An 11,187-nucleotide genomic window follows, 5' to 3' on the forward strand; every position below is an offset into this window, starting at 1 on the left:
GAGTACCTGCGAACATTCAAGGTTGATGAGATACAACTTTGGGTCTGAACAGAATCAGACGATAAGGGGATCAGGCAGGAAAAGTGGCAGACTTGGGAGATCAAGGGGGTAGGAATAATGGTGGAACAGGAGGGAGGCTGAGAAGTTACGATCTCTATTTCTGACATTCTTGCTTTCAGAGTGAATTTCAGAGTGCTACCTCAGAATAGGTCACGTGTAACAGAACTCTTCAGCTAACTTCAGGGTGGCATGGTAACACAACACTTTACATTGCCAGCGATCACCAGTTGGGGTTCCATTCCCACCACTGCCTACAAGATGTCTGTATGAGTATTTCTGTTCTCCCCATGACCACATGGATTTCCTCTAGGTGCCCCAGTTTCCTCCCACATTCCCACCAGGATACATCTTCTGAAATGTTGACACTCTCAAACTTGAGACTGTTCGCCTTTTCCACTTCTGATCCCTCGATGAGGACTGGTGTGTTTTCCTTCAACTTCCCCTTCCTGAGGTTCACAAGCCTTGGTCTTACAGACATTGAGTGCAAGATTATTGTGACACCACTCAACCAGCTGATCTATCTCGCTCCTGTACGCCTCCTCATCCCCATCTGAAATTCTGCCAAAAATAGCTGTGTCATCAGCAAATTTATAGATGGTGTTTGAGCTGTGCCTAGCCACACAGTCATGGGCGTGGAGCAGTAGGTTAAGAACGCATCATAGAGGTGCACCAGTGTTGATTGTCAGTGAGGAGGTGATGTTACTTCCAATCTGCACTGACTGTGGTCTCCCGATGAGGAAGTCAAGGATCCAGTTGCAGAGGGAGGTACAAGGTCCAGGTTTTGGGCCTTGTTGATTAGAACTGAGGGTCTGATTGTGTTGAACTGCAATCAATAAACAGCAGTCTGAACTATTGTCCAGGTGATCCAACACCGAAAAGAGAGCAACATTCACCCACCTCTGGAAATTCTCCCATCTGTTGATTTTAGCTTTAAAGCCACACAATTAATCCTTTATTGTCTAACAAGCCCCTATGTCGAAACTAAGTTTTCAGAGAGCACATCCCTCCCAAAAATAACGATTTTCTAACCCTCCCACAACTTTACAGTTTAAATATCATTGGGCATTCCAGCTCCACATTCTAGTCCTCACGAAGGATCTCAGCCTGAAATGTCGACATTTATTTCCCTCCACAGATGCTGCCTGACCAGCTGAAAAAAAATTGACTCAAAAAAAGTTACTCCTCCCAAGCCGTCTGGCTGATCAACACCTCCACACATTAACCTACCTCACTACTCCCTCACTAACACTACACACACACAAACGATGCTTCTTCACAGCCCAACAGTATTCATACCCCATGCACTGCCACTTTATACTTACACTCCACCCCTCATACCTACACTGACACAGTCACTGTCCTACTGTCCTTTCATATGCCCTGCTGCTACTGAGAAGAGTTCCTCTTGTCAAGAGTCATTTTATCATTTCATAGTCATAGTCATATCATACTTTACTGATCCCGGGGGAAATTGGTTTTCATTACAGTTGCACCATAAATAATTAAGTAGCAATAAAACCATAAATAGTTAAATAGTAATATGTAAATTATGCCAGGAAATAAGTCCAGGACCAGCCTATTGGCTCAGGGTGTCTGACCCCCCAAGGGAGGAGTTGTAAAGTTTGATGGCCACAGGCAGGAATGACTTCCTATGACGCTCTGTGCTGCATCTCAGTGGAATGAGTCTCTGGCTGAATGTACTCCTGTGCCCAACCGGTACATTATGTAGTGGATGGGAGACATTGTCCAAGATGGCATGCAACTTAGACAGCATCCTCTTTCCAGACACCACCGTCAGAGAGTCCCGTCCCATCCCCACAACATCACTGGCCTTACGAATGAGTTTGTTGATTCTGTTGGTGTCTGCTACCCTCAGCCTGCTGCCCCAGCACACAACAGCAAACATGATCACACTGGCCACCACAGAATCGTAGAACATCCTCAGCATCGTCCGCCAGATGTTAAAGGACCTCAGTCTCCTCACGAAATAGAGACAGCTCTGACCCTTCTTGTAGACAGCCTCAGTGTTCCTTGACCAGTCCAGTTTATTGTCAGAGCCACCTTATGTTCAGATACTCCTGTACCTAGCATCACTTTATGTACGGACAGTCAGTCTATATAGATAAGCTAAACTTGTATAGCCACACTCAACAGTTACTTGTACAGTGTGTTTTAATGAATTGCTTTTATATTTATAGTGATTTTTATGCTTATTGTGTTTTTGTGCTGCATCGGATCCGGAGTAACAATCATTCCATTCTCCTTTACACTCGCGTACTGAAGAATGACAATAAACAATCTTGAATCTCGAGTTCCTCCAGCATTTTGTGTGTTGCTCCAGGTTTCTAGCATCTGCATTACTTCTGGTGGTGCTCTGCTGTCCTCTAGTGGGAAGTAGTTACCTTGCACCCAGCAAGAGGCAGAATGACAGGGGGACTCGTTTGTTTGATATGTGCATGTTCCCAGGACATCCCAAACTAGTTACAGACCATGGGACAAAAAGCAACTTGCTGAAGCTCAGTGGGTAACACGTGTCCAGGGGCTAAGGTATGTTTGATGGTGAGGTATGGCTGCATCAGGACTGAGAGTGGAGAGGGAAGATAGTACAGAAGTGAGTGGGAGGGCTGAGGCAGAAGCTGGTAGATGATAGGTGGAAACAGATAAGGAAAAGTGATGGACAGGTAGAATCAGGTGGGGGAGGGGATAGGGGAGGTGAAACGAGGGAGAAGAAACCTGGGTGATGGACAAATGGAAGAGGGGGAGAGGGTGCTGTGTCTTGGTAAAGAGGGGTTGAAAAAGAGAACAAAGGAAGTGAGAACCCGGCTGGATGGCTGGGCATGGGAAAAGAACACGGATAGTGGGATGCCTGACATTTGAAAGTTCAACATCTCCACCCTGTGCACTACCCAACTGGAATATGAGATGTTCTTGTAGACACAAAAGATTCTGTAAATGCTGGAATCTAAGCAACACACACAAAATGCTGGAAGAATTCAGCAAGCCCTCTAAGCAATTATGGAGAGGAATGAAAAGTTGATATTTTGGGCCAGGACCATTCCTCCGGACTGGAAAGGACATATTAATGTTGTTAATATACCTCCCATGCCCACATTCCACCTTCTGACCATCCTCTGGGTGAAAAAGTTACCCAGTTAAAACTGATAGGTGTGAAAACATACAGACAGCTCTGATAACCTATCTGACAATTGGGAAATCCCAATGGCTCAGCACCTACAGTGCCTATAAAAAGTATTCACCACCCCCCCTTGAAGTTTTCATGTTTTATTCTTTTATAGCATTGAATCACAGTGGATGTAATCTTTTTTAAAAGACACATTCATGTCAAAGTGATCTAAATTAATTACAGAAATAAAACACTAAATAACTGATTGCTCTGATCGCTTGCCACTCTCCCATAAAGCTGCGACTGGTGAAACACCCGGGCAACAGTTATTGTATGTGCAGTCTCTCCCATCACAGCCACTGAAGCTTGTAACTCCTCCAGAGTTGTCATAGGTCTCTTGGTGGCCTCCCTCACTAGTCCCCTTCTTGCACGGTCACTCAGCTTTTGAGGACGGCCTGCTCGAGGCAGATTTACAGTTGTGCCATATTCTGTCCATTTCTTGTTGATTGACTAACTGTACGCCAAGGGATATTCAGTGACTTGGAAATTTTCTTGTATCCTTCTCCTGACTTGAGCTTCTCAAGAACCTTTTAGCGGAGATGCTTGGTGTGTTCTTGTGTCTTCATGGTGTAGTTTGTGCCAAGATACCGACTCACCAGCAGGTGTATTTTTACCACAGTCAAGTAAAACACCTTGACTGCACCCAGGTGATCTCCTTTTAACAAATTATGTGACTTCTAAAACCATCTGGCTAAACCAGTGATGATTTGGTGTGTCATATTCAAGGGGGGGTGGTGGGAGTGAATACTTATGCAATCAATTATTTTGCATTTTATATTTGTAATTAATTTAGATAACTTTGCAGAAATCTGTTTTCACTTTGACACGAAATGGTCTTTGTCTGTTGATCAGTGTCCAAAAAAGCCAAATTAAATCCATTGTGATTCAATGTTGTAAAACAATAAAACATGAAAACTTCCGGGGGGTGGGGGGGGGCGAATACTTTTTGCAGGCACTGTAGCTCACCAGATACTGATTCCCAGTCTCCCTTTCACACATCAAAGCCCTGACTCCCTGCACTGCTTTTCACTCAGTTGGTACCATTTCAGGATCAGTATCTGGGTGCCACAGTAGCTGCGTGGTTAGCGTGAGGCTGTTATGGTTCCAGGCATTCCAGAATTCCGGCACCATCTGTAAGAGGTTTGTATGTTCTCCCCATGAACCATGTCGGTTTCCTCCCACAGTCCAAAGACGTACTGATTAGTAGGTTAATTGATCATTGTAAGTTGTCCTGTGATTAGGCTTCTGTTAAATCGGTGGGTCATTGGGCTGGAAGGGCCCGTTCCAAGCCATATCTCTAAATAAAATAAATAATCAGAAGCGGGTTTACCATCACTGACATCGGTCGTGAAATTTGTTTTGCAGCAATATATAAATTACTGTAAAGTTTAGCTTTACTTGCCACAAGTACAGTACATCAAAATAATGCTTTTATTTTGTACGTGACGAATATAACTTATCTTTAAAAATTACTATCAGAATTCATCAAAAATAAATAGTGCAAGAGGAGAGCAAGATAGCGAGGTGGTGTTGATGGATTCACTGTCCCCAGTCTCTTGGAGCAGACACAGTTCTGCTTGTACTTACCGGATTCATGGGAATATTCATTATTTTACCATGTAATAACTTTTAAAAAGTGATTTAATACTATTAAGAGATAACAGTAATAAGAGATGATTGATAAAGAGCAATATTAAGAGATAACATCCTATATTCTGAAAAATCTGCTAATGAAACTATCCCATGGTCTGCATCATGGAGTTATACTGTTAAAGATGAAAGACTAATTATTTGCAACATGTACATCGAAACATACAGTGGTGAAATGTGTTGCTTGCATCAGGGATGTGCAAGAGTCGCAATGGTTCTGGTGCCAACATAACATATCCTCAACTTAACCTAACTCATATGTCTTTGAAATATGGAAGGAAACCCACATTTAATGTACCTGCCATCCCCACTTCCATCGGCAGCTCATTGCATTGACTGACCATCCTCTGCATGACAAAGTTACCCCACAGTTAAGTGTTATAGGTATGAAAACATACACCGATTGCTCTGATAATCTGCTAATTGATTACTGGGAAATCCCAATGGCTCAGAGGGACAATGTACAAACGCCCTATAGATAGTGGTGGCAATTGAACCCATATCTTACAGCTTATAAAGTGTCATGCTAACCATTATACTACCGTGCCACCCCTAGTAAGAGAGCAAGGGCAGCAAATTTCCTTTTCTGGAGATCATCAATCAATCGGGTGGATATTTTACATATTTACTTTGCTTAGGTATAGATTTTCATAAATTCTATTGTATTTTGTTGTTTTTCTATAAATGCCTGCAGGAAAATTAATCTCAGGGTAGCATGTGGTAACATATTCGTACTTCGATAATAAATTTACATTGACTGTTAGGACAATGAACAGCATTGATAGTACAGGTTTATGATTTCAGAGTTAGTTCTTGACTTAAATTTAAATCGAGATCTCTGTGTCTGACCAACGTGTTATTGCATTTGTTACATTGATAGCTAGGAGGGCCATTTTGTTGAAGTGGAAGGATACATCAGCTCCCACTTTGTCACAACGGTTCTCTCAAGTGATGCTATGTCTTAGTTTAGAGAAAATTAGAAGCCGAACATTTGAACCTTTATTTGATTTTGAGAAAAGATGGGGTTCATTTGCTTGTTATTATCATTTCAGTTCATTGATAGATTTCCTCCACGATCTAATTGTAAATTTTTGGTATTTTTTTTTCTTGCTGGCGGTTTGATGTTTATCTTTAGAAGCTTTTTGTATGACGCATGGCTCCGGGGTTGAACACCTAATGGGGTTTTTCCCCCACTTTTTCTGCTTAGGGTTTTTTTTTTATTATCACAAAGATTTTTCAATCTTTAAAATAATGGTTGTTTTCCTTGAGACATTCTAAGTGTTGCTTACTTTGATGTACTCATGTTATTTTTGAATAATGTAATAATAAAATTTGAAAAGAAAGAAATTTAAATCGAGAGCTACAGTGGTGAGATTCGGTTTCATCTCTCCTGATCAATAATCTATGGTAGAGTAACCTTAGATTAAGTGACTTGGGATGGCCAACCTGTGGAGGGATAGGATAATCTTTACTAACTGTACAAATAAGGGTTAGTAAGTTGTGGGCATGCTACGTTGACGCCAGAATCATGGTGACACTTGTGAGCTGACCTTAGTACATCCTCGAAGCAAGTGACGCACTTCACTGTATGTAATGCCGTGACAAGTTGTGAAAAGCGAGTGTGAATATTGAACTCAGTAAGCTATAGTAAGAGGCAGGAGCGAAAACATCAGAGAATCAACTGCACCTGCAATACAAACTGGTATCTCTCCTTACAGATAACACTTCACATGACCAAGCAGTGGGAGTCTGAGGTACCACTTTGGATTATCATTGGAAGCTCACTAGGAGGGCTTCTTCTGCTAGCATTGCTCACTCTCGCTCTGTGGAAGGTAAGTCCAGTGTTCACCAGCAACTTGTACATTGACATATTCAACAACATTCGTACCTGGAGCAAAAAACAAGATGCTAGAGGAACTCAGGGGGTCAGATCCAATCCAGATGAAGGGCCTCAACCCCAAACCATAAGATACAGGAACAGAATTAGGCCATTCAGCTCATCGAGACTACTCCACCATTCCATGGCTTATTTGTTATCCCTCTCAACCGCATTCTGGTACCTTCTCCCCAAAACCTTTAATGCCATTATTAACCAAGAACCTATTTAAACATATCTAAAGATTTGGCCACCACAGCTGTCTGTGGCAATGAATTCCACAGATTCACCACCCTCTGGCTAAAGAAATTCATCCTTATCTCTGTTCTAAAGGAGCGTCCTTGTACGCTGACATGCCCTCTGGTCCTAGACTCCCCCACTATAGAAAGCATCCTCCCACATCCACTTCACCTAGGTGAATTGGTTCAATAAGATCCTCACTTATTCTGAGCTCCAGTGAGTGCTGGCCCAGAGCCATCAAACAGTCCTGATATGTTAACTCTTTCATTCCTGACATCACTCTGGTGAACCTCCTCCGTCCCCTCTCCAATGCCAGCACACCCTTCGACAAGAGTCCCAAATCTGCTCTCAATATCCAAGTATGGTCTGACCAATGCCTTAGCATCCATTTCCCTCCATATACTAGAGGGACTTGCGGCATGTCCTCAGATTGTGTTGGTTGTTGACACAAACAATGCATTTCACTGCATGTTTTTGTGTTTTGGTGTACAATTGGTAACTTAAAATAATCTAATCTTATTTTTAAGATGCTGCTTGACATGCTAAGTTCCTCCATTATGGTTTATGCTCGGGCTTCCAGCCCCTGCAGCCTCTAAGCAAGTTTACTACCCAGGTGCAAGTTTGAGAGGGACTGTACCAAGCATTCAGTGCATCTCAGTTCTGTGCATCCAGACCTCCTGCAGGCCTTAATGCCATACCGTCCTAGGAAGCAGAGAGATGTACAGCAACTGGGCTTCAGGGGCAGGGATCTCTTCATCTCTTCAAAATATCTCTGACCAATAAGGATATTTAAAAATTATTCAGCGATTTTAATAATCGGGGGGAAAATATCATATAATACCTGAATATAAAAGCACAATAAGTAAAACAAAGGGGAAAGTATAAATGCCTTGCATTCACTTTCTCCATCAGAACCAGGCTATGCAGCACCACCATGGCCAGCCCAAATTTGGGGGCACCGAATGAAAGTGCATTTGGGCCCTCAAATTACTGCCCTTGTGCTTTATCCCTGGACTCAGCCACAGTGAGCCTTGCACTTGCTCTCTGACTTCCAACTCTGCAATGAGCAAATGGAAAAGACAGAAATGACCGGACCAGTACAAGCCATCTCTCCCAGGGTTTTCTACAGAACCTCCTGTGAAGGGTCAGTGTCAAACAGACCACAGCAAAAACATCTCAAACTATTTCATTATCAACTACAGGTAATGCTGATAATGAATCATTACCTCATAGCTCTTGAGCTCAATCCCCGACTAACACACTGAGCCTGAAAGGGTAGATAATGAGGCCACATTGAATAGTCTTATGTGACCTCAAGGAGAGAGGAGTAAAGAAGCAAATACAGCAAGCGGGCAGTGAGAAGACCCGACAATCAAAGCTGGGCTGTTATCAGGAAGTATTTCACCCAGTGGATGATGAATTTCTGAACTTTTCTCCCTAAAGAACTATTAATGTTAATGCCAGGTTTGAAGTCAATGGAAATCTTTGAAATGACCGGACCAGTACAGGGCACCTTTGATGTATCTTTGTTAATTCTGGGTAATACTGAACCAAAACAAGTAAGCAGAATTAGAATATACACTCAGTAGTCACTTTATTAGGTACACGTGCTCTAACCAACCAATCACGGGGCAGCAACTCAATGCATGCAGACATTGTCAAGAATTTTGTTGCTATTTAGACCAAACATCAGAATGGGGAAGAATTGTGATTTAAGTGACTTTGACCATGGAATAATTGCCGGTGCCAGACAAAGTGGTTTGAGCGTCTCAAAAACTACTGCTCTCCTGGGATTTACATGCACAAGTCTCTAGAGTTTAGAGAATAGTGTGAAAAACAAAAGGACACTGCCAGAGGCAAAAACATCTTGTTAATGAGAGAGGTCAGGTTAGTTCAAGCTGACAGTAATTCAAACCACCATGCGTTCCACAGTGGTGTGTCAAACTGCACCTCTGAACACACATATCAAACCTTTAAGTGGATGGGCTACAGCAGAACAAGACCACGAACATACACTTATTGGGTACAGGAGGTCCCTAATGAAGTGGCCACTGAGTGCAGATCATTGCTTTATGGAAATTTCTTGATCCCATATTAACATTGTGTAAAACTGCCTCTTCATAGTCAATGAAGCATTGCACTAAAGGCACTGTGGTTGTTACTGGACTCTGTTCCATTTAAACTTTTCCTGTACTTTCTTTACCATTTCTTCCATCCCCTTCTACCCTCACAAACAGCTGGGCTTTTTCCAAAGTGCTTATCGCAGGAGGAAGGAATACTTGTCAGCTCCAAATGGTCACGTTGGGCACTTGAAGAAAACAAACCTCTGAAGACCTGACTGTCGAAGCAAGTGCTAAAGAGAAGATGTGAATTTATTCATCCATACTGCGCTCAATGAGAAGAGGGCATGAGCATATAATTGCTGTGTGCCCAGGATCAGCACACCAGACACACCTTCCTGTACTATTGTTTTCCGTTGACACCTCGCACTCAATTGGTTTTCTAAGGTGCAATACACTGTACTCCCCAGCACACACACCCTGTAAGGAAGTATGTTCTAACAGGGGTGTGATGCAGTTTACATTCTTTACTTGGAAAGTTGAACTTTGATTGACTGTGCTAAATTTTGCACAGTCACTGTGGAAGTAAATGATACTGGTCAAGCCATTGACCTTTTAAGTTCTGCGTGGGGCCTTGCTAAAACAACAGAAACACGACTTGCAAGATGCAGTCTTTTTCTACAGAATACTGGCAATGTGCCAACTTTGTTTGTGGCTTCCATTGGATTTATTATGTTAAACTAAGTAACAATTTTACAGAATTTGCAGAGTATGTTTGTTGTTGCTGTTTCAAGTGTGAGGAAGCCACAACCCAGATAGGTTATGTATTCCTCTCCGGTATTTCTACCACTCTGCACTAGATAGACACAACACTGAGGGGCAGGACCAGGTATGTTATTTCAACATCCATCATTTTGTACACCCAATTCAGCCCCCACTGCTACAAAGAAAATAATCTCATTCAAGCCAATTTTCTACTCTTCCATTGGAGTGGTACTGGAGGATCTGTGGATAAAAAAAATGTGTGAAACATAACCTTGCTGTTAATTTGCCTATCCTGTACTTCAAGCATTTTCAGTTATTAATACAGATTATCAAGCAATCCTATTTTTTCTCCTGCCCATTCAGATAATGTTAAATGTAAAGTTCGAGTGAATAGGGTGAATGGGTTGAACTGCAATAAATTACTTCCAGATAGCTAAAGCTTCTAAAACTTTCCAGCAAAGTCCAACCAATAGAAGATTTTACACTTAAGTTCTCCTCAAATGTTAAATAATCATACTTGAGTAAAATTCATGTGCTTTGGATATTTACAGACTCTGTATTATATGTAAAACAATTCTTATATATGTAAATATTTGGAAAGATTTTGCATTTAAAATTCAAAGTGTTGAATATTTGTAATTATGCAAGACGATGGACAATGTGGTTTATCCATTGTTTGAGGTTGCTTGTTCTTTTTATTAAAACGTGAAAAGGGACAGGTAGCTCTTGTCGAATGCAATAATCAGTTCCTAAATCACACTATTGCAGAATAGGCTGTGGTCGCCATCAAAGCACAATTGAAGTAGGTTTTCCCAATCGCAATAATAACCAATACAACCAACATAATGCAAATAGTGTCTATTAATCCAACAATCATGCCAATTCATGCTATGTTATAGCAGAACTACCTGCAGATTACTTAATAGGAGCACTAGTTGAGAACCTGCAGAGCGCCTCATCCTTGGGTCGAAGGTTATAGAAATACATTAAGTAAAATAGGCAGCAATATCCTCTGTAACTTCCTTGCTGATTCCACCAGCATTTCACTTCTTGCATCATCTAAAGCAGGGATTGCCAACCTGGGGTCCACAGAGCCCTTGGTTAATGATAGGGGTCCATGGCATTAAAAATAAGGTTGGAAACCCCTGATTTGCCAAGATTTCAATTGGCATCAATTTCATTTTTTATGTGCTTGTTGTACCCCATTCATACAGATCATTTTTCAAAGGCACGGCCGTTTCAAGCTCATTTTAAACCACTCCAATATCAGAACATTCCACATACATTTAATTCACAGCTCCTGGAGACAGAGATTTAAGAGATAATTCAATGTTCAAGATGATCATCTCCAA

At 41.8% G+C, this 11,187-nt stretch overlaps 1 protein-coding gene across 2 annotated transcripts in view; it reads left to right on the forward strand.

The window, feature by feature from the left end:
* The window catches only part of itga11a (integrin, alpha 11a), a 215,769-nt gene extending 204,663 nt beyond the window's left edge, over positions 1 to 11,106 (forward strand). For both annotated transcript variants that reach the window (XM_063066150.1, XM_063066151.1), the window contains 2 exons: positions 6,613 to 6,726; positions 9,248 to 11,106. In XM_063066150.1, the coding sequence (XP_062922220.1) occupies positions 6,613 to 6,726; positions 9,248 to 9,340 (207 nt within the window). In that variant the 3' untranslated portion in view covers positions 9,341 to 11,106. The remainder of the gene's footprint in view (positions 1 to 6,612; positions 6,727 to 9,247) is intronic.
* The last annotated feature ends 81 nt before the right edge of the window (positions 11,107 to 11,187 follow it).

This window comes from Mobula hypostoma, chromosome 13 (assembly GCF_963921235.1).
Source record: "Mobula hypostoma chromosome 13, sMobHyp1.1, whole genome shotgun sequence".
NCBI classification, from domain to species: domain Eukaryota; kingdom Metazoa; phylum Chordata; class Chondrichthyes; order Myliobatiformes; family Myliobatidae; genus Mobula; species Mobula hypostoma.